The sequence below is a fragment of the Gymnoscopelus braueri genome (assembly GCF_963280865.1).
Source record: "Gymnoscopelus braueri genome assembly, chromosome: 4".
In the NCBI taxonomy this organism is placed as follows: domain Eukaryota; kingdom Metazoa; phylum Chordata; class Actinopteri; order Myctophiformes; family Myctophidae; genus Gymnoscopelus; species Gymnoscopelus braueri.
The window spans coordinates 34,457,300-34,480,852 of record NC_137605.1 but is presented as its reverse complement, the minus strand read 5'-3'; the positions used below and the strand labels follow the sequence as shown (position 1 = coordinate 34,480,852).

At 38.8% G+C, this 23,553-nt stretch overlaps 3 protein-coding genes across 4 annotated transcripts in view; 2 read left to right on the top strand and 1 right to left on the bottom strand.

The window, feature by feature from the left end:
- The window catches only part of LOC308083585 (hemicentin-1-like), a 55,430-nt gene extending 51,586 nt beyond the window's left edge, over positions 1 to 3,844 (top strand). The window contains exons 20-25 of the mRNA XM_080425901.1: positions 34 to 315; positions 1,292 to 1,376; positions 1,888 to 1,918; positions 2,166 to 2,360; positions 2,815 to 2,906; positions 3,244 to 3,844. Coding sequence (XP_080282027.1) covers positions 34 to 315; positions 1,292 to 1,376; positions 1,888 to 1,918; positions 2,166 to 2,360; positions 2,815 to 2,906; positions 3,244 to 3,376 — 818 coding nt within the window. The 3' untranslated portion in view covers positions 3,377 to 3,844. The remainder of the gene's footprint in view (positions 1 to 33; positions 316 to 1,291; positions 1,377 to 1,887; positions 1,919 to 2,165; positions 2,361 to 2,814; positions 2,907 to 3,243) is intronic.
- A 1,368-nt stretch (positions 3,845 to 5,212) lies between these two features.
- Positions 5,213 to 17,402, top strand: LOC308083584 (B-cell receptor CD22-like; the record flags this gene model as incomplete). The annotated part of the gene is made up of 17 exons (XM_080425900.1): positions 5,213 to 5,364; positions 6,227 to 6,324; positions 6,684 to 7,010; positions 7,096 to 7,320; positions 8,170 to 8,430; positions 9,735 to 9,989; positions 10,223 to 10,474; positions 11,307 to 11,570; positions 11,729 to 11,989; positions 12,818 to 13,081; positions 13,236 to 13,499; positions 13,629 to 13,916; positions 14,723 to 14,807; positions 15,187 to 15,217; positions 15,467 to 15,661; positions 16,169 to 16,260; positions 16,913 to 17,402. The coding sequence occupies 17 exons, from the start codon at positions 5,213 to 5,215 to the stop codon at positions 17,031 to 17,033; spliced, it is 3,435 nt and encodes a 1,144-aa protein (XP_080282026.1). The 3' UTR covers positions 17,034 to 17,402.
- A 93-nt stretch (positions 17,403 to 17,495) lies between these two features.
- LOC308084370 (endothelial cell-selective adhesion molecule) overlaps positions 17,496 to 23,553 on the bottom strand; it is a 13,550-nt gene continuing 7,492 nt past the window's right edge. Inside the window, exons 5-9 of one of the 2 annotated variants that reach the window (XM_080426998.1) lie at positions 23,319 to 23,524; positions 20,994 to 21,296; positions 20,612 to 20,720; positions 19,654 to 19,741; positions 17,496 to 19,178 (exon numbers count right to left, since the gene is read on the bottom strand). In XM_080426998.1, the coding sequence (XP_080283124.1) occupies positions 19,675 to 19,741; positions 20,612 to 20,720; positions 20,994 to 21,296; positions 23,319 to 23,524 (685 nt within the window). In that variant the 3' untranslated portion in view covers positions 17,496 to 19,178; positions 19,654 to 19,674. Of the gene's footprint in view, positions 19,742 to 20,611; positions 20,721 to 20,993; positions 21,297 to 23,318; positions 23,525 to 23,553 lie in introns of both variants that reach the window. The other variant, XM_080426997.1, reaches the window with a different exon arrangement.

Below are 23,553 nucleotides of genomic sequence, written 5' to 3'. Positions count from 1 at the left end.
AATGTTATTTGTCTTTTTGATGTGAATATAAAGATGCACCAGTGAGCGTGTTGGTGAAGGTCAGTCCACCAGACAGTCTGGCAGAGGGCAGCAGTGTGAACCTGACCTGCAGCAGTGATGCTAACCCACCAGTACACAACTACACCTGGTACAAGAGGACTGAACCTCTTGGTTCCAGCTCCCTGGTCCAGGGACGGTCAGGAAAGGTACTGGTTCTGACCTCTCTGGAGTCCTCCCACACTGGACTGTACTTCTGTCAGACCAGGAATTCACTGGGAGAAAACAACTCTACTGAGGTGCTGCTGCAGATTAAGGGTGAGAGTCTGGAAACAGTTTGGCAAAACTCCTCATAATCTATCTGTATTTTGTTTTCTATTGTAATGTACTGTATTGTATTACAGATACTAGATCTTACCTGAACTTACAGTCTAGAAGACCATCAGTTTATTATTTTGATATGCTGTACCTTTAATGTCCATACAGTACTTTAATTCAGTCTCTTGAGGGAGTAGATTAGAACATACTTGTTTAAATCTTTTCCAGTGATGGGTAAAAGTGGTGCGTTGACTTATTCTGAACAATTGCTAAGGATAATGTAGACTTTATTTAATTATGAATCATTTTAAATAAATCCCACAAACATCCAGCAGTAGGATTTTCAGTATTCTCATGATAACAAAGATCTTTGAGCTGAGTTTTATTTCAGCATTCTCTGATAACATGACATAGAACAGGGTTCTTCAACAGGGGGTCCGGGACCCCTAGGGGGTCCTCAGAGATACTGAAGGGGGGTCACCAAATCTTTGTGTGATAGGGACTTTTTATTTATATTTTTACTTTAACTACTTGAACCCTCGCATCCCTATTCTGGGGGGAACATTAGCCAAAAATAGCCGATCTACAAGCTCACAACGCGGCGTTGTGAGCTTGTAGATTGGCTATTTTGGACGAAGAGGTTTGGTGTACAAGGAAAAAAGAGCAGACCAAGTACAGAGCCAAAGGTCCGGTTTACAAAGTATTGAGGGTTTAAGTGGTTAAATGTCTGAAAATACACATTAACATGAATCCAGTGTAGTGGAGGGTCCCTGCTTCATCTCTCTCTCAGCTAAGGGGTCCTTGGCCTGAAAAACATTGAAGACCCCTGACATAGAGCATTGTCTTGGTGATGTAATTTCAAGCCTCATTAAGTACTTGTACATTATGCACAAATCTAGACAAACTGTAGAAAACAACATCAGAGCGAGAGACACATTTTAACTTTTCCCCTCATTTTTACTGTGTTTCTCCAAAGGCAACATCATTGTTATGCTCTCATGTGGTGTTGGAGCTTCAGTGTTTGTGATACTTTTGGTTACCGTCATCGTTTTCTGTGTCAGGTAAGCGTGTGTGTGTGTGTGTGTGTGTGTGTGTGTGTGTATGTGTGTGCGCGTGTCAGTGTCTTAATTAGGGGTGGGACGATATGGGTATCTCACAATACGATATCTGTGGCGATATTAGGCCCTCGATAACAATAATATCACGATATTCGATATATTGCGATATCACGATATTCAATAATTGTTAATTGTTAAAAGTTTCACCGACGATATATCACGATAGTCACGAGAAAAAAAAAACACTATAGGCCTATGTACAGAGTCGGAAAAACAACGATATATCGCGATATCCATATATCGTCCCACCCGTCTTAATATGGTACTGGCTAAATGCTGTGGTGTTGAGGGTTTCAAGTCTGTATAGTCATTTTTAAAAGAATTGTTCTTACTGTGATGGTGAATGTTACACCCACTTAAATAATAATTTTCACAGCAGATTCCATCATGTCAGACTAAGATTTTATTGGGCATTAAATGATGTAAATAATAAGTGATATCTTTTTTTTTACAGGAAGAAAAAGACTGATGCAGATAAATACAAGGTATTGATCTTTTGAGGTTTTGTTTGAGTTATTTTATAATATTCATATTATCTCCTCTACATACAAATACAATTATGAAATGGCCAACAAGGATTTAGCAAAAATAAATAGACCTATTTGTATTCTGTATGTTCTGGAGACATAATAAGTCTCTATCAGATTCAGCTATCACTGAAACCACACAGTCATCTGTTCTTCTCTGAAGCTGTTGCTCTAATGTGATACTTCCTGTTGTGTTGCACACCAGCCTGCAGCTAACCCTGTGGTTGGTGGGAGAGGCTCAGACCCTTCAGATTCTCCCACCTTTCAGCTCAATACTGTCTACTCCACCGTCCAGCACCACTCTCCCTCCTCTCCTATTCCTCCTGCAGAGGAAATCCCTCTTTACTCCATGTTGAAGTTTCCGTCATCCAGTCAGGCTGGTTCAGACCTCCCTGGACAGGTACATTGTCTAAATATCACATGGTCTTTGCTTTACGTGCACAGTGCACACTTAAATCCATTTTCAGACCCCCCAGGCCATACTAGTTTATTTATAGTTCATTTCTCCAAAATGTTCTCTCACAGCATGAGAAAGGGGAAGGGAACTTTATTCATACTACTTTTCTTTTCTTTTCTTTTCTTTTCTTTTCTTTTCTTTTCTTTTCTCTTCTCTTCTCTTCTCTTCTCTTCTCTTCTCTTCTCTTCTCTTCTCTTCTCTTCTCTTCTCTTCTCTTCTCTTCTCTTCTCTTCTCTTCTCTTCTCTTCTCTTCTCTTCTCTTCTCTTCTCTTCTCTTCTCCTCTTCACTGACAAAGTAATCCAAAGGTAACCTTACAAGATTTCTGAGTTTCAGCATTCCATTTAATTACATTACTGATTACACTTTTGTCCTTTCTTTGTATGTTGTATTGCTCAGCAAGTGGAAGATGTTCAATACAGTTCAGTGACATTCAAACCAAGGACCAGCGCCCATGCAGATCACAACAACACCGTCCTGCAAAACGCATCGTAAGTTCCTCCAGTCCATTTCCGTGACATTTTGGACAATAAAGGACAGAGCCTTGCACAAAACAGTCACTCACACCTGTCAAAAACACCTATTTATTTGATTGTGATGAAATATCAGCTCAACTATGCATTGAAAACAATTCATATTCAGATGAGAAATATGCACAATGGGAGATGTATTTCCAATATCTTAAAATAAGACCATATCCAGAACTTCTGCTTTACAGAAATGCGTTTCCTGTGCTGCTGCAGAGGTGTTATGGTCATAGGGGAACAGGTTGCATGGGTGTAGTTCTTCTCTACATTATTCTGAATGGATGTTCATTTTTCTTCCCAGGTCTGGTGAACCAGGAAAGGAAGACATCTCTGCGATCTATTCAGCTGTGAAGGAAGACAACTCTGCAGTCTATGCCACTGTAGATAAAACAAAAAAGGCTAAGAAAAGCAAAGTAAAGCCATGTCAGGAATAAAGAAAGTGCTGTGTATGTGTTTAGAGGAAATACAGTTTGAGGTTTTGGAGACCTCTTGTATTACAGTAATCTTCCTTCCATTCTGTCTCAGTTGCACCCAATACCTCGACGCAAGAAAGCAACTCAGAATATGTGATGCTGAACCTAATTCTTCTATCGCCATCAATAGTTTAAGAGGCAGAATTTCATAAAATACATATGTCTATCAATATTCTGCTTGCCTGTGAAACAGGAGGTTGTAATTAAAAGTTGTGATACAAGGACTATTATACTATTGTTGTTATTATTATTATTATTGTTATTATTATTATTATTATCATTATTATTATTACCCTTATTATTATTATTATTATTATTACCCTTATTATTATTATTATTATTATTATTATTATTATACAATGACTATACAGTAAAAACTTTTATATGACTAAATCGAGAGTATATTTGTAAACATGCATTGTATTTATAAGCAGGGTGCTGTTTTTCTTTTTTCTTCTTTTGGGGAGGGGGGGGGGGGGGGTAACCAAAAACATGGATTTAAGGAGGGAATCCCTCTGACCCTGTTGCTATGGGCTGAGTTGACTGGCTTCAACCATGTCTCCTCTGAAATGTTTTATTCTTAAAAAAAAAAAGATAGCATTTATAGCATAGATTTATGCTTGTATATATATTTCACTCTACTCATATCAGGAATAGTTAAATATCAGACGTGTTTTCTTTCTTTCTTGATTTTTCTTAATTTTCCTGAAAATTAAATGCTGTGAGCTTGTACAAAGAATATGTTTTTTACCCACTTCTTTACATCTCTAAACCTGTGATGTGACAATAACATTTATGGAGAATCAGGAAAAAGTCTAATTATGTAACAATTAAATAAACTTGTGACTTCATGATTTACAATCGTAGTTCTTTGGTGCCCCCCCCCCATCACTTACAGTAATAAAAATCATTTACCATCATATTAGATAGATTACATATATGCTCCAAATAACCCTATTGAGAACTAATTTGAATTATATGTATACAGTATGTAAAACTCCATATAAAATCTGCTACAGTATGTATGACTAAAATGAAAGCCTGGAGATCGAGGCTAATGTATGACTGACTAGTTATAGTGTAAGAACCCAGTCTCTGGACCCACATGTGCCCTTGTGCAGTAAAATTCCTGAGACACTTGAAATTATAAGGTGGTGAATGTTTTATGCAGCAGCAGTAATCCTCAGTGTTGATTTAATTCTATAGTGTTCAAATGAATCCGACCCATAAAGATACTCAAGGCTTATAGTGTCCCTCCCAACCTACTCCAGGTAGTGGTGGGAAAAAAAGGTTCATTTCAGTGAACGAACGATTTTGTTCACGTTCACGGCAATGATTCGTTCAAATGATTCGTTCAAATGATTCGTTCAAATGATTCGTTCACGTTCTCGTTCAGTAACGCTATTTTCTAGTGTTCAAAATTTACTCGAGTAAAAGTACAAAAGTATTGGCATCAAAATATACACTTAAAGTACCAAAAGTAAAAGTACTAACATATTTGAAAATAGTAGATCTACAAGCTCACAACGCGTCGCATCGCGACACGTTGTGAGCCTATGTATAAAGCCTATGTGAGCCTATGTGAGCCTATGTATAAAATAGGGCTAAAGGGCTAAAGAGCCTATGTGAGCCTATGTATAAAATAGGGCTAAAGTGGTTAATGTATGTTTTATAATGTGTGTAAAACACCATCATGGGAGCGTTTTTTATGTCGCAAGTGAACGTAACAGTTTCAGAAAGTGAACAAGCTTGTTCACGTTCATGGCAAATGAACTAGTTCTTTTGAACGAATCGATCATGAACGACACATCACTGACTCCAGGCCATAGGGACCACGTACACAAGTCCAAGATGGAGACACCAGATGGCAACATTGAGGAGTTTGACATCCTAGCTGCACTTTGCAGAGCATTATCAGCTTGCCCGGTGTTGCTGGGCTCGCCCCTCCCGTTTGTATGCGAGAACTTCTGGGAACTCAGATTAGGTTTATTGCGCTGACAGCTCGTTGCAAAACGGGACAGGGTTTCCTTCAAAACCAGTTGACTTTAAATGTAATTCTTATGTTACTTTATTTTTAACATGGTCTTGATATCAAGGTGGCATATCATAAAGCAATGTCAAGGCCAGTTAAGAACAAATTGTTGCAATTGATGTGTAGCTGAATATTACATTGTTCTGATTTGGGTGTGCATGGACCAACTCAAATTTAACAACCTCCTTCAAGATTTGTGAGTTTTCCATTCAAAAGGGGTTTTGACTCAGTTTTTCCTAAAGAACAATGATTAACCATTTGAACTAACTACAGTTTACCCATGTGTTAATACATTCTGTGCTAATGACTACAAGTAATATGTAAAGGGAAGAAGAGAGGAAACACTTTCTAGTGGTTCTTCATGACTTCCCTTTTTAGTTTTGGACGTGTGTTCTTGATCTGGTTGTCAGTATGTTTAACTGACTGATAGACATACTGGACAGACAAGCTCTGGAGACAAGTGAGTATGACTGGATTCCCTCCCTATAACTTATAGTAGCTAATAGCTATGATAATTAATTACTGACAGGATTGTATCTTATACTAATACAATCCATGAAGTCACCTTCAATTCAAACAATTAAGAGATGCAAGTGAAGAAGTGGTCCATATACAATGCATGCAAACATTTGATGAAACCACATGATATACTGTAGATGTGATATTGTATATCGCACACACAGTATGAATATCAAAATCTAACATTAACTTTGGTAAAGGTTTATTGCAGAACTGAGTACATTAAATGTTTTGGTTCTGAAGTGTTTCTTTCATTGCAGTTGCTTGACGCTCGGGTCAGTTCTCCAGTCACCCCAGGACACCATGTGGCTTCTAATGACAATCAGTGTGATCCTGAACATTCTGATCTTGGTACCTCGTAAGGACAGTTTGACATTGTTTTCAGATTCACAATGTGTACACATGTCACAGATTTTCAAAATGACTTCCAAACTACAAAGTAGATGTCAAATATTGTGTTAAAAAGCTTAAATGTTGTGGTTAATGTATGGATGAATGTAAAATGATAGAGGTGAATATGAAAGGGAAAAGATATCTTCTATTCTATTCTATGAAAATATCTACTTCCAAGTACCATGTTATCACAATCAACTTTATTTGATATAAATAGGATGTGTCCAGGAACCCATAATTCTTATCTCACATGATAAAAAATATATTTTAATCTTAAAATTCATCAATCTTGTTGACAGATGTTAATTGTTTTTGTCTTTACAGATGTTTGTTGTGGTGAGTGGAGTGTGACCTTCACCAATCCATCTCTATGTGTCATGAGAGGGTCATCAGTAGATATTGGTTGTTCATATGACTACCCAGGGGCTCAAACTGTCACTGAAGCATTCTGGACTATCTCCTCGGACGACACTCCTCTCTCTGAAGACCCTTCATATCAAAGGCGTATTCAATACATTGGTAATAAACGCCGTGACTGTAACCTGAGGATCGATAACATAGCAAAGAGTGATGAGAGAGATTACTACTTCAGGTTTGTGACAACCCTGAATAAGTGGAAAAGTCAACAACCAGTATCTTTGTCTGTAACAGGTAAACAAGTACTTTCTTTTAAACTTTTCAAGGACAATCTTTTCTCGCCAACTGACATCCATCTTGTGTTTATTCTTCTGATCAGAACTGTCTGCACACGTGACCCCTCCCACTGTGAAAGAGGGAGGATGGTATATGCTCAACTGTAAAACAACTTGTAAACCAAGCCCCAACATTGTCTGGTTTAAAAATAAACAACGAGTTGCCAACCTAGACTTCCATGCCAAACCAGAGGATACTGGGAGTTACCAGTGTGCTATAGAAGGGCAAGAGACATGGAAGTCTGATCCTGTGATGTTGAATGTGGAGTGTGAGTTCAAATTAGATCATTTCTTTCTCTTTTGTCTGCATAATTTTCTCTCTGTTTCAATCTCTTGTGATTTCCATTAATGCAACAGCCAATGTTTCTTCTTCATAGAAGAATCATATTAAATTGTTATGTATCATTTTAAATGCAAAATATTATGTTTAACATTAGTGTCTGAAATTGATCATTGATTAATTCTCAAGTGCTTTTAAGCTTTTTAAACATGACAGTAGGGTCTAGTGTTTAGAGGTTGTCTTGGATCTTTACAACAACCTGTGTTTATTCTCATCAATGTGGGCAGGCCAAGTCGTAGCCTTGTGCTTAAACAATACTCTTGAATATTACACAGAGCTTTTTCCATCAGTTTGCATACTAACATCACAAATAGGGTGACCACCTCCAGACAGGTCCATTGAGGGACAGATTAACCCGTTTCGCGGGACATCGCGGGACGCATGCACGCGCGCGCAGCGCGCGTGCATGCGGACCACTCCAGCGCGCGCGCGAAGCGCGCGCGCGAAATTTTTTTGCGGTTCTGGGCGGATTGGGTCCGTTTTTTTCGCGGTTCTGGGCGGATTGGGTTCGTTTTTTTTCCAGTTTTTGGTTTCTTTACTTTGGTTTTAGGGTTAGGATTAGATATAAGAGGGTATTGCAAGTTAACTTAAAAATGTAATGAATTTTTTTTTTTTTTATAAAATAAAAATCTTTTTTTTTTTTTTTTTCCATAACTTTGATTTTCGGGACATTGCCCTGCTTGTGCGGGACGCGGGACAGAGGGTCCAATTTCGGGACTGTCCCGCGAATTTCGGGACGGGTGGTCACCCTAATCACAAATTATGTTTCCTCCAACAGATGGTCCCAAGAATGTTATTTTGTCAATCAGTGCATCATATGTTCTTGAAGGAGGTTCAGTCACATTCACCTGCAATAGTGATGCCAACCCCAAAGTAGCACCACAAGAATACCGTCTGTACAACGGTGCTACGTTTGTGACATCAGCACAGAGTTACACCATCCCTAACATCCAGAAACACCACAGAGGGCAGTACAAATGTGAGGCTGTGAATGACATCAGCACAACCATGTCTGCTCCAGTACTGCTTGAAATTCAATGTGAGTATGGTCAGGTTTGCTGTTCTGTAAACTTTGTGAAGAACACATTAAATTGATGACGTGTGTTTCCAGTCTTGTCCAAAGGAGTTTGATATTTAGTCCAAAGTTGGTGTAATGTTAGATAGCTTTAAATAATTTACAGTAAATGCACCTTTAGCCTCATTATGAAACTTTGAGACAAAGAATTACATTTATTTCTCTGAAAGTTTATCTCTTGAAAAACGAATTAGACTTCAAAATCCCCAGCCCACCTCCCCAGCCACCTCTTGTAGTAGCATTTACAGTAGGTGTTCACTAGATCAGCATGTTAATATCGTGTTAATACCTGTGTATACTTAAGTTATGCTCATTAAGGGTTGGAATGCTGTCCTCTGGCAATCTAGTTGTGCATATTAATCTGTAGTATCACAGGAGCAGAGCATGGTTATTATAGTTAACTAAAAATAACAAAATAACAAAAACGACAACTAACTGGAAACTGTATTGAAACAAACTAAAATCATAGAGAAACTAGAAAATGTGCTCCTCGGAGCACAGGTCTCCGCCAGTACTGTTCCTGATTAATCCTGTCTTACCTATTTTTTTTAAATATTACATATTGTCATGTGTCACTTGACCAATGTTAGCTTGGCTGATGGAAGCTCACTTCAAAAAATATAAATTATGTTTTTGAAGTGCGTCACCTATTTATAGGTTTTTATTTCATCATGCGCCTCGCTAGCCAATCAAAGCATTGGTGACAACATATTGTTGTCACGTGTCACGTGAAGCTTGACCAATGTTAGCTTGGCTGAGACGGACACACACACGGAAGGACGGAGACGAAAACATACTCTCCACCATACTGGCGGAGACAAATATCCTTAGTTTTAGTCTTTGTCAGTAGCCAACTTTTTAAAAAAAAACATAGCAAAAATAGCTGCTACATAGCTGCTACGAGCATGCATGTGAGCTCTGCTATTTTGTTGAATTAAACTGAAATTGAAAACATGAAGTCAAAACAAAATAAAAAGGAATGCAATATTCAAAACTAACATAATAACATTGAGGCAGAACCACACTGCAGAATACAATTCAATATCTTTCCAATAAATTATTTATCTTGACAATAGACCAACTTGGTCAGATACAAATGATTATGAAATACAGTTACTCTAAGTAATTATGAGACAAATAAAAATTAGTAGAATACAATAGGGAAATAACATAATCAGAAAACATAAAGAATATCAATGTAAAACAAAACAAAATGAAGAGATTATGAATAACTAATGGCTCTTTATGTTCATTTCTTGACCTTACAGCGAGGCCGTCAATATCAGTGAATCCAACAGGAGATATTATTGAGGGCAGCAAAGTCACTCTGACCTGCAAAAGTGATGCCAACACACCAGTATACAGTTACACCTGGTACAAAGACAGAGGAAGCAGCTCTATCTCCACTGGTCCTCAGCTGGTAAAGAGGAATGTGTCTCCTACAGACTCTGGACAGTACACCTGTCTGGTTAAAAACAAACATGGATCCCAGAGATCATCACCACATTTTCTAGATGTTCAGTGTAAGTGATCAAATAATGTTAATCCAATTTTTTTCAGATATTACGGACAGCAAAACAACAGTATATTTATTTTTCAAGGGGGTTTAAGCTGGTGTAATGTTAAACAACACATTATTCAAAATATTAACTATTGTTATTGTCACCCCTAGTGAAAAATACTGTGGTCTATTCCTGTACACTCAGGTAATATTGTACTGTTATTTGAGTGTATATCATTCCTTATACATCCATAGACCCTCCAGAAATACCCTCAGTAACAATTGATCCACCAGAAGTTATTGAGGGCAGCACAGTGACTCTGACCTGCAGCTGTGATGCCAACCCAGTATGCAGCTACACCTGGTATAGAGGAAGCAGATCTATCTCTACTGGTTCTCAGCTGGTAAAGAGGAATGTGTCTCCTACAGACTCTGGACAGTACACCTGTCAAGTGACAAACAAACATGGATCCCAGAGATCATCACCACACTCTCTAGATGTTCAGTGTAAGTGATCTAATAATGTTAAACACCACATTAGTCATAAGCATGAATCATTGTTATTTTTCAACCCTAATGAAAATGACGGTTGCCTATTTCTGGGCGGTGAAACCGCCCCTATATGTGAGGTTTGGACATCGACATTCGATTGCACCCCCCCAACCCTGCGCTGTGATTGGCCACCATTGTACCCCCCTAACCCTGCACCGTGATTGGCCAATCACAGTCTATTCAGGACTGTGATTGGCTAGTGAAACATGACACATGTGCATAGCCCTATAAATAGGACTATGCACTTAAAAAAAACACATTTATGTTTTTTTTAAAGTTAGGGGTGTACAATGGTTGGTCCACAATATTACTTTTCTTCCATCACTTCTTCCATCACTGTGATGACCACTGTGACCACACAGCCCACTTCACACTGGGTGTGATTTTTTGGGCGGTGAAACCGCCCCTATAAGTGAGATTTGGAAAAATGTACATTTTCCTGCGCTGTGATCTGGGCCCAGGAAATTTGTAGAATTATCCTGCGCTGTGATTGGCCAATCACAGTCTATTCAGGACTGTGATTGGCCAGTGTCACATGACACATGTGCATAGCCCTATATAAGCAACCATAACTTGAAAAAAAACAAAAATTTGTTTTTTTCAAGTTATGGTTTCGTCCATCATAAAGAGTGTTTCAATAAATGTATTTATCTTTTGTACATGATTGGTTGACTCCATTCAGTATTGTGATTAGCTAGCAAGACACCGCCCACTTCACACAGGGTGTGATTTTTTACATATATTCAGCGTATGTTACTTGAGTGTTTTGATATTTATTCCTCCATAGACCCTCCAGAAATGCCCTCAGTATCAATGGATCCACCCAGAGAAGTTATTGAGGGCAGCAAAGTGACTCTGACCTGCAGCTGTGATGCCAACCCACCAGTATACAGATACACCTGGTACAAAGACAGAGGAAGCAGATCTATCTCCACTGGTCCTCAGCTGGTAAAGAGGAATGTGTCTCCTGCAGACTCTGGACAGTTTATCTGTCAGGTGACAAACAGACATGGATCCCAGACATCATCACCACACTCTCTAGATGTTCAGTGTAAGTGATCTAAAGTGTTTGGATTTTCAGATACTACAGACAGCAAAAGAACAGCATATTTATTTTTCAAGGGGGTTTACTGTGTTTTTGTCAGATTTCTCAATTATTGATAAATGATAAAGAGGGCTTTTAAAGTGACATAAACGTTTCTCCAACAGATGGTCCCAAGAATGTCATTCTGTCAGTAAGTCCACCTGGAGATGTTGTCAAAGGAAGTTCAGTCACTTTCACCTGCAGCAGCACTGGTTCAAATCCACCAATCCAGAGCTACATCATTATCAAAGACAACACTGCAGTGGCATGGTGGAGCATAAAGACCATCTCTGACATCCAATCCAGTAACAATGGCATATACTACTGTCAGGCAAAGAACAAAATTGCCTCTGGCAATTCACCTGAAGTCACTGTTGATGTTCACTGTGAGTTTTTAATTTACTAAAAAGCTAATGTTACAGATAACTTTGTGTGCGCGTGCAGTAGGGCTGGTAACTTTCCTCAGAAATGATATTCGAATATTGGTCTTAAAAATTGGCAGATATTCGAATATATTCGAATATTATTATTATTATAAAACAATATATAGTATACATTTACATTTTTTATTTTTAATGTTTATTTGACAGGGACAATACAAAAAACAATGTATCAAGTGCTCGGATCCAATAAAACATATATTTTGTTAGTTTCTATAACTTGATACATGTTTTTTATACATGTTTTTTGTATTGATACATTTGTTTTCGAATATAAATTTTCATATTCGAATATACATATTTTCCCAATATTCGAATAAATATTCGTTTACCAGCCCTAGCGTGCAGGCATGTACGTGGCAGGGGGTGGGGTGGGGGTTAACATGCATGACCAGAGAGAGAGAAAGAGGAGGAAATTATATAATTCCTTAATTAATTCTCCTTTACAACTTGCCTTGACCTCATGATATTTTCCATAGTGGTCAAGGAAAAGTGGTTTTAGGAAAGGCAATAGGACGTTTTATGTTTAGTTTCGTTTCTTTTGGTGCAGGCAGTGCAGTCAGTTCTGATCAGAACAGTACTGTAATAGCCTACTGTGAAGTGTCCAGTGTTTTATCATTTTTGACCAAAGCTGGTGTAATGTTAAACACCACATTATTCAAAGTATTAACAATTGTTATTGTTACCCCTAGTGAAAAATACTGTGGTCTATTCCTGTACACTCAGGTAATATTGTACTGTTATTTGAGTGTATCATTCCTTATGCTTCCATAGACCCTCCAGAAATACCCTCAGTAACAATGGATCCACCAGAAGTTATTAAGGGCAGCACAGTGACTCTGACCTGCAGCTGTGATGCCAACCCAGTATGCAGCTACACCTGGTATAGAGACACTGGAGGCTTTGTCAAGATTTTCTCTACTGGTCCTCAGCTGGTAAAGAGGAATGTCTCTCGTGCAGACTCTGGACAGTACATCTGTCTGGTGACAAACAGACTTGGATCCCAGAGATCATCACCACACTCTCTAGATGTTCAGTGTAAGTGATCTAATAATGTTCAACACCACATTAGTCATTTATAAGCATGAATCATTATTATTTTTCAACCCTAATGAAAATTACGGTTTCCTATTCATTACATACATTCAGCGTATAATGTTACTTGAGTGTTTTGATATTTATTCCTCCATAGACCCTCCAGAAATACCCTCAGTATCAATTGATCCACACGGAGAAGTTATTGAGGGCAGCACAGCGACTCTGACCTGCAAAAGTGATGTCAACCCACCAGTAGACATTTACACCTGGTACAGAGACAGAGGAAACATCTCTGTCTCCACTGGTCCTCTCCTGGTAAAGGAGAATGTGACTTCTACAGATTCTGGAAGCTACACCTGTCAGGTGAAAAACAAACATGGATCTGAAATGTCACCACCTCATTTCATTAATGTCCTCTGTAAGTTAAACAACAAAATGTTTGCAATTTAATCTTTCACTCATAGTCTAATGTGAATATACTGTATCATTTGAAATACCATATAGTTTATGATTAAATGTTATTTGTTTTTTTTATGTGATTATAAAGATGCACCAGTGAGTGTGTTGGTGGAGGTCAGTCCACCAGACAGTCTGGCAGAGGGCAGCAGTGTGAACTTGACCTGCAGCAGTGATGCTAACCCACCAGTACACAACTACACCTGGTACAAGAGGACTGGGCCTCCTGGTTCCAGCTCCCTGGTCCAGGTAGGGTCAGGACAGGTGCTGGTTCTGACCTCTCTGCAGTCCTCCCACACTGGACTGTACTTCTGTCAGACCAGGAACTCACTGGGAGAAAACAACTCTACTGAGGTGCTGCTGCAGATTGACATAAAGGGTGAGAGTCTGGAAGCATTTTGGCAAAACTCCTCCTTATTTTGATATGCTGTACCTTTAATGTCCATACAGTCCTTTAATTCTGTCTCTCGAGGGAGTAGATTAGAACATACTTGTTTAAATCTTTTCCAGTGATGGGTAACAGTGGTGCGTTAACTTATTCTAAACAATTGCTAAGGATAATGTAGACATTATTTAATTATGAATCATTTTAAATAAATCCCACAAACATCCAGCAGTAGGATTTACAGTATTCTCATGATAACAAAGATCTTTGAGCTGAGTTTTATTTCAGAATTCTCTGATAACATGACATAGAACAGGGGTCTTCAACAGGGGTCCGGGACCCCTAGGGGGTCCTCAGAGATACTGCAGGGGAGTCAACAAATCTTTGTGTGAAAGGGACTTTTTATTTCTATTTTTACTTTAACCACTTGAAACCACTTGAAGCTCACAACGCGGCATTGTGAGCTTGTAGATCGGCTATTTTCGGCAAAGAGGTTTGGTGTAGGGGAAAAAAGAGCCGACCAAGTACCGAGCCAAAGTTCAGGTTTGCAAAGTATTGATTGGGTTTAAGTGGCTAGATGTCTGAAAATACACATGAACATGAATCCAATATGTAGTGGAGGGTCCCTGCTTCATCTCTCTCGTAGCCAAGGGGTCCTTGGCCTGAAAAACATTAAAGACCCCTGACATAGAGCATTGTCTTGGTGATGTAATTTCCAGCATCATTATGCACAAATCTAGACTAACTAGCGAGCGGCACATTTTAACCTTTCCCCTTATTTTTACTGTGTTTCTCCAAAGGCAACATCATTTTTGTGCTCTCATGTGGTGTTGGAGCTTCATTGTTTGTGATACTTTTGGTTTCCGTCATTGTTTTCTGTGTCAGGTAAGTGTGTGTGTGTGTGTGTGTGTGTGTGTGTGTGTGTGTGTGTGTGTGTGTGTGTGTGTGTGTGTGTGTGTGTGTGTGTGTGTGTGTGTGTGTGTGTGTGTGTGTGTGTGTGTGTGTGTGTGTGTGTGTGTGTGTGTGTGTTCGCGCGTCCGCGCGTGTCAGTGTCTTAATATAGGCCTACTGGCTCAATGCTGTGGTGTTGAGGGTTTCAAATCTGTATAGTCATTTTTAAAAGAACTGTTCATACTGTGATGGTGAATGTTACACCCACTTTAACAATAATAATTTTCACAGCAGATTCCTTGTCAGGCTAAGACTAATGACATTCCATTGTGCACTAAATGATGTAAATAATAAGTTATATCTTTTTTTACAGGAAGAAAAAGACTAATGCCGATAAATACAAGGTATTGATTTTTTTGAGGTTTTGCTTGAGATATTTTATAATATTTATATTACCTCCATACAATTATGAAATGGAAACTTGCCAACAAGGATTTAGCAAAAAAAAAAAAATAGGCCTGTTTGTATTCTGTATGTCCTGGAGACATAATAAGTCTTTATCACATTTAGCTATCACTGAAACCACACAGTCATCTGTTCTTTCTCTGAAGCTGTTGCTCTAATGTGTTACTTCCTGTTGTGTTGCACACCAGCCTGCAGCTAACCCTGTGGTTGGTGGGAGAGGCTCAGACCCTTCAGATTCTCCCACCTTTCAGCTCAATACTGTCAACTCCACCGTCCAGCACCACTCTCCCTCCTCTCCTCTCCCTCCTGCCGAGGAAATCCCTCTTTACTCCATGTTGAAGTTTCCGTCATCCAGTCAGGCTGGTTCAGACCTCCCTGGACAGGTACATTGTCTAAATATCACATGGTCTTTGCTTTACGTGCACAGTGCACACTTGAATCCATTTGTCAAGAGACCCTCCAGACCATTGTTTATTTATAGTTCATTTCTCCAAACTGTTTTCACACAGCATGAGAAAGGGGAAGGGAACTTTACAATATACCACACTCTTCTTACTCATTACAGTTATTCACACTACTTCTCTTCTCTTCTCTTCTCTTCTCTTCTCTTCTCTTCTCTTCTCTTCTCTTCTCTTCTCTTCTCTTCTCTTCTCTTCTCTTCTCTTCTCTTCTCTTCTCTTCTCTTCAAATAAGCCTTTCTTTGTAGCTACTATCCCCTGTTAGTTAAATATAAGTTTTTAAGCTGACTCACTGCTTTTCATGTGTCCGTGCGCTCGTGTGGTTCTGTGTGCGGACATGTGTGGTTTGAGGTCTCAGCTCCTTTTAGAGGAGCACTTTCTAGTTACATTACTGATAAAACTTTTGTCCTTTCTGTGTTGTATATTGCTCAGCAAGAGGAAGATGTTCAATATAGTTCAGTGACATTCAAACCAAGGACCAGGGTCCATGAAGATCACATCAACACCGTTCTGCAAAATGCACTGTAAGTTCCTCCAGTCCATTTCCATGACATTTTGCACAATAATTGTTTTAAGTGTAAAGGCCAGACTGCAACTGGTCGCAACTCCTTGCAACAAAACAGTTTAAAGGCCAGATTGCACCAATGCAACTGTTTGCAACTGCCATTTAATGGTTGGAAGTAGTTGCAATTACAGTACTTGCATGTTGCAAGAAGTTGCAAGGAGTTGCATTGGTGTGGACTAGCCTTTAAGGACAGAACCAAAGAGACACATATGTTTCACTCACATCTTTCAAAAAACACCTGTTCATATGATTGTAATACCATTAATTACAACTATGCATGGAAACAATGATATTCAGAGGGGAAATATGCATGGAGATGTATACAAAAAAAGAAAAGGAAAAATATGTAGTCCTACTGTATTTCCAATATTTATATTTTAAACAACATCACATTTAGAACTTCTGATGTGTTGCTGCAGAGTGTTGCTGCAGAGGTGTAGCCCAGTAAACCACCCCGGTCGCAGAAATCGCATTTCGAAACCAAATGAAACGCGATTTCCACGACCAGGGTGGTTTACCAGGCCAGCAGAGGTGTTAGGTTCAGGGGGAACAGGTTGCATGAGTAGTTCTTCACTACATTTGTTTGAAAGGACGTTCATTGTTCTCCCCAGGTCTGGTGCACCAGGAAATGAAGACACCTCTGTGATATATTCCAATGTGAAAGAAGACAACTCTGCAATCTATTCCACTGTAGATAAAACAAAAAAGGCTAAGAAAAGAAATGAAAAGTAAAACTATGTCAGGTATAAAGAAAGATATGTGCATGTGTTTATAGAAAAGACTGTTTACGGCTTTGGCACCTCAGTTTCACCCCAGTCTCTCGTTGTTGCTGAGAGTCTGTATGTCTCTTCCTCGTCATGCTTTAGTTACACCAAATACCTCTAAAGCATCTTAGACCAATTGTTCCCAAACTTTTCAAAATGATCATATTTGAACTGGGGACCCCCCACCCTGACAAGGAATTGTAGGCAATTAGTTCGACTTGGTTCCACAGATAAATATTGTGAAAATAGCCGATCTACAAGGTCACAACTGCGAGGCGTTGGGAGCTTGTAGATCGTCTATTTTCCCAATTCTTGCCTCTTTCTTACATAATATTTGACAATTGGCCTAATGGCCTATATGATATTAAAAAGGTCTTAAAAGCCAATACATTTTAACTTTAGAAATGTGCAGATACCCTGTATACGCTTACACTATATGTTGGTTTGTTTACTGTTGAATGAGAAAACAATGTTGCACATTAAGCTAATCAAATAATTTGGGGACCCCCCTGGGGGTCCTGACCCCCAGTTTGGGAACCACTGTTTTAGACAATGCAATGCTGAACCACATGGATTATAATCTATCGCCATCTAGAGTTTAAGAGACAGAACTTCACCAAGTACAACAGAAACAGGAGGATGTACCGTAATTAAAAGTTGTGAGACAAAATGACTGTATATAGCTTTTACATTACTTAATCTAGAATATTTTTGTAAACATGTATTTATAAGTAGATTTGTGGAGGGCAAACAGCGTTGGTTGTTTTTTAAATGCCACCACTGAGAATTAGATAAATAAACAAAAGCATGAATTTACAGACCAGATAGGGGGAATCCCTCCCATCAAATCACACCCTGTTGCTATGGGCTGAGAGCATAGTACATTGACTGGTTTCAGTCGTGCCTGCCCTGAGATGTTTTATTTTTTGATATTTTATTCAATATGGTATTGATGTAAATGCTGTATTTGCTTCGCTAAGCCATTGGTTATGAAAGCTCAGTAAAGGAGTCAAAAAGTATGTGATAATACAACCAATCCACTGACTTCATAAACATGTCGAGGTTCTTTGGCCATCCCCCATCTGTTACAGCATAAATAATTTACCATTAAAACACAAAAACAGTATGCTCTGAATAATATATTTAGTCTTGCTATGACAATTGGCTATCATGAACAAATATTTTATCCACTAAAAACTAATGTATAGTATAGAAAGAGAACTATACAGTATAATATACTTAGTTAGTTTATCAGCTAAGAACCCAGTCTCTGCCCTCCGTAAAAGTTTACAAATACAAGCTTGCACATAGGTTATTTTAAGATCGGCTCATACAAGCTCATGTACAAGCTCCGGGTTGTAGATTGGCTATTTTTGTTGAAGATATTTTGAGCAGAGGGAAAAAAAGGCAAAAATCGAGTATAGAGCCTTGAGGGATCCCAGTCAACAAAGTATATAGGGTATAAGTTGTTAACTCCTACTAAGTTGAGAGTGTACAAATGATAAATGAACCCATAAAGGTCCATTTAAATGAACACTGAGGAGTATTTAGTAAATGAGAATCTCTCTGAGAAGAGTGGTGCTGAAGTCACTGTCCTCTTGGCTTTTCCCCTCAGAGCAGCTATGCTCAGTATCTGGTAAGTATCTGCTGGCATCTTATCACACTGGAAGGTTTACACTGAACCACACACACATAAGCTAAACTAAACTAAAATAAACTAGACGTCCTCCCCCGCTGTTAATTGGATCATTTTGATTTTATTTTCCATCATTATCATTATCAAGTCTCTGATAATACATCCTCATGTAGACCAGACATTGCATTCTTTGTCCAATTAAAATCCACTCAAAGTATTGTTAGTAATTGTCTCTATTCTTGTAATCTTGTTCAAGTAAGTAAAATTATATAATATATATATATAATATTTCAGTTAAAAGGAGCTTACAGTACTTTCTATGGTTTCAGAGTCTTGAAGAGCATTTGCTTTCTGCAGTATAGACTCTTCCACAAGAGATCATGTTGTATTTTAATCCAGGTTTATCCAAGACTTGAGGTGTTGTAATTTTTAGGTTTTCAGGTCTTGGTTTTGGGGATATGGTGCCCACCGTATGTTCTGAAAAATATTGAAATATTGCATGGCTTGTGTAATATTTAGTTATAGCTATAGTTATGCTTTTGTTTTTCTCATGGGTGTTGCAGGCTTCCCAGAGCTGTGTGCATGGATTGTGACATCAGTCATGGTGTCTTCAAATGCTAATGTGCCATGTGCAATATACAGTATGATGCAATATAAATGTTTGTGTCCTACGGTGTTTGACGAGAGTGTTTTACATGATATACACACAAGCTGTGTTTTCACTCTTGCAAGTTTAAAGGTGCTGAACTACAATGTACAATATACTGTTGCATTAGCAGAAGTAGGCTAGCAGTGTTCTTGTGGTTGCACTGGGAAATTCACATGTCATACTGAAGTGTGGAGCAGGATGTTGTTAAAAGGGAACTTCCTCTTGTCTAATAAAGGCTAAGCAAAAAGCTGTTTTGTGGCTTGGTGTCTTTGGTGTCCATGTAATTTATGATGTAGGATGTACATCTTAAGGTCTTGTACAGGCTTAAGGATCTGGAGAAGTTGTCTCTGTGAGAGCATAGGACGTGTTACTGGAGGTAGACTTCCGTTTCCTGAGGGGATAGAGAAATGATTCAGTATGGCATGATATTGATATCCATCGGTTTGCTGTAAGATTCCCTTATGCAAAACAGTCAAGTACCTTATATTGTTGGGTTATAGCAAAATGTAGTTGAGCAAAAAGGTAAACCACATTAATATTATTCATGAATAATCAAAGCTTTATCTCAATAGGTCTCTCAATATCACTATTGTTATTATAAAAAAATGAATAAAGCCAACACCAGTCCACCAAGAAATTATGATCGGACGTTAGAATACTGCATATTTGTTAAAGAAGATCAGAAATACACATTAACAAAAGCGTCTAGAGAAATGTCATGGCTTCATTCTCAAGAATGAAGCCATTCTCATACATGTTCAGATCGTTTTTCAAAATATGACAACCTTTTATGTTGACACACGTCAACATATCTCTGTTTGGATACACATTTGATCGGAGCCGCATAGAACAGTGTGTGGCTGTCCTCAACATGGATGTGATGAGAAGTTACTGGCACTATAGGCAGACTGCCAATAATCTCAGTTATTAATCAAATGCACCCTATCGTCCCTTTTCTGGGCATATCACATTCTGTGAAAATAGCAGATCTACAAGATCACAGCACGATGCATAGTGAGCTTGTAGATCGGCTATATTGGACAAGGATTTGGTGTACAGGGAAACATTAGGGGACCAAGGATAGAACCCTGGGGGAGTTTTTTATTTCTTGACAAATACAGTACATGACCTTAACCTTATGACTGGGGTATATATTACAATAGTGACAACAAGTATGATTCAATGACAAATAATACTATAATACAACTATTCACTAAATGTATACTAAACTATTTTACATACAGTGTCTACAAAAACTCACCTGTAAATGATGAATGCCACTATGCCACTGAGAACTACTAAAGCGGTGATAGTTACTCCAACAATAACCATTCTGCGTCCAAATTGATCTCCTGTTGCACTGGACTGAGCTGAGACATACAAATTGATCAAAAACCTCAGAAAGTAATTATAAAGGAGGCATCTATGTATTGTGATCAGTTCATCAATAAAATTGATGATAACATCAACATATCACATAATTTTCTTGTTGTCCTATTACACATACTGTATTATCACAAACAAAATGTTCTAACTCGTTCAGGTACAAGAGAACTGTAGCATTTTCTGTTAAAGAGGCGTATGTTTTTTTTATCTATAAATATGACAATGTCCTTCTAATCACTGGTTTTGCATGGACCTACCTGTGTCTATGTTGACTGTTACTGTGAAGTTCTGTGACCCGTGTCTATTGTTTGCTACACAGCAGTACTGCCCAGGCCCTGCCTTGGAGATGTCGGTAATGGTGAGTTTCTGGCCTGTTCCACAGGGTGGATCAAGGGACTGTGTTTGGTGAATGTTGGGTGTAGTGACACACCTAGGACCCTTGTACCAGGTGTATGTGTGTACAGGTGGGTTGGCATCACTTCTGCATGTCAGTGCTGCAGCAACCCCCTCTGGTAGCTCTTCATTCGGTATCACAGACACAGTTGTGTTACGAGGAGGATCTGGACAAAAATGAATGCAAGAAATCAGTTCTGTGTCAAATTCAGCTCACTTCACTGCTTTATCACTGGCAGAGTAGCCTCGGAAACCCATGCCTTTTTTTTTGTTACAAAAGAAAAAAGTCTGGGGGAACCATGCAGGAACAATGGTTTCGGAGTGGGAATGAACCTTGTTATCTCCTAACCAATCAGAGTGCAGAGGGGCGTCGCTCTAAATTTGGTGACGTCAGCGTGTTCCGTGCACTGGCCGGGGGGGAGGCGGGGACATAGATTGGTGAAGCAATAGGAAGCGGCGCTGGAATCCAACCGCCAGGGTTTGGATCCGCCCTTCAAGACCATCGATAGGGCTCGCTCTTTCAGGCTACTGGCAGAGTAACTAAACATTTTTTTAATTGATTCAAGTGAATGGAAAGACTTTTTTTGAATAAAAAGGACAATGACTCATGGTTTGACCACTGCATTTGATTAATTTCAGTACGAAGTACAGTATGAAAAAGAATAGCCCTGGAGAAAACATAGATTTACAAATGAAATGCGGAATATCCATGTCATGTTTACAAACAGCGCAGTGATTAACTCAGTTATTCAGGTATGTTTGATAACCTTTTCATGATTTTCGAGAAAATCTGAAATGCAAAATCTAAAAATAAGTAATTAACACATTGAATGCCAAAAACGGTCCGGACCGTTTTTGAGGGTCCAAACGAGAAGTGCCGAAAACGGTCCGGACCGTTTTTGACCCAATTCTATTTTTATTGGCAGAGATTGTATCAATTTCCTGCAGCTCTGATGTGATAAGTTGTGAGTTTGCCAACAATTTAGAATGAGGATGAAATAAGACTTTTTTTTTACACATTACAGCTGACATTTTGTAGGCTTTAGTCTCAAGTTTAGCGACTGTTCTGTTTCAGTTCTAGTTATGCCGATTTAAAAATAGGAGGATTTATACTGAAGGGATAGAGGAAGTACGGTACAAGGAAGCATTTAGAATCAGTGTTCTGTGTTCACCAATCCTTCACGTCACAACTTGTCTGACTTTGGACAGGTCTGTGACCAATATGTGAAATGTAGCTATATGGTCCAGTCAAGTTTAGACTGGTTCTGAAGGCAGTGGAGATTCTGATAGGCTATTTGAACCAAAGAGGCTACAACTAAGTGTGACTATGGAGATTGATTGATACACACAGTCTTATATTAAGCGTTTCTTTCCATTCCATCTATATAGTTATTTTAAGGAACATTGCTTTAAAGAAAGTTAGCTGAAGTGCTGATTTTGATTGAGTTGGCAGGGGTTTAGTAGAAGCTCTCACCGGAACATCATAGAGGCTGCTTGGGGGTTTGGACTTGATGTTTTGTTTATTATACTAGTCTCTAGTCACTGCACAGCCCAGCCTTCACAATCACAACAATAATATATATGATTAATTTAGAGGAAAAAAGGAAGGCGCCCGCAAACCACTCATTGCTGTTTTTTCAAGTTTTACTCAGGGTTGCCGCTAACAGTTGTGGAATATTGTCAAACAACAGTGTACTGAATGGATGACTAACAAGGTTAGGGTTGTCCCAGTGGTTTGTTGTATCTTTAACAGTGTCTGGTGAACAAGTGGGGAATATTGAGTCATTCAGAGTTGTTGCCACAGTCTGTGTGTGCAATTCAGCCCTACAGAGAAAACTAGCCACCGTATCCAATCTTGAACTATCCATAGTAAATGACTACGCACAGTTTGTAAAGCCGCAGATATACAAGCTCATAGCTTGGCACCGAGTGCCGCGCTATGAGCTTGTAGATCTGCTATTTTTGAAAAATATTTTTTTTTTTTTTGTGCAAACCTTTGAATATATTTTCTCAAATCTTCTGGGGGTCCCTGGAACAAAATATTTGAGATGGGGGTCCGCGGCCAAATACATATAATTTTGGGGGTCCTTTGCACGAAAAAGTTTGAGAACCACTGCAGTACATGGAGACAATATACAAAAACAACTTGAACTCAACATATCACAGTATATCCAGTATTTGAATGATACCTGCCACCAGGAGCTGTATCCCGCTCTGTTCCGGCATCTTCTGTGTGGGATGACTGGTGATGAGATAGAAAACGTAGGTTCCACTGTCTGAGTCTTTGAGACCAGAAATCTTCAGAGAACAGTTCTGATATCCTGGTTTCCCTAAGTACTGCACTCTGTTCTGGAAGGACGGATCTGGAAAGATACCAGCACTGTGGAACACATAGCTGAGAGAGAACAAGAGAGAGGGAGAGAG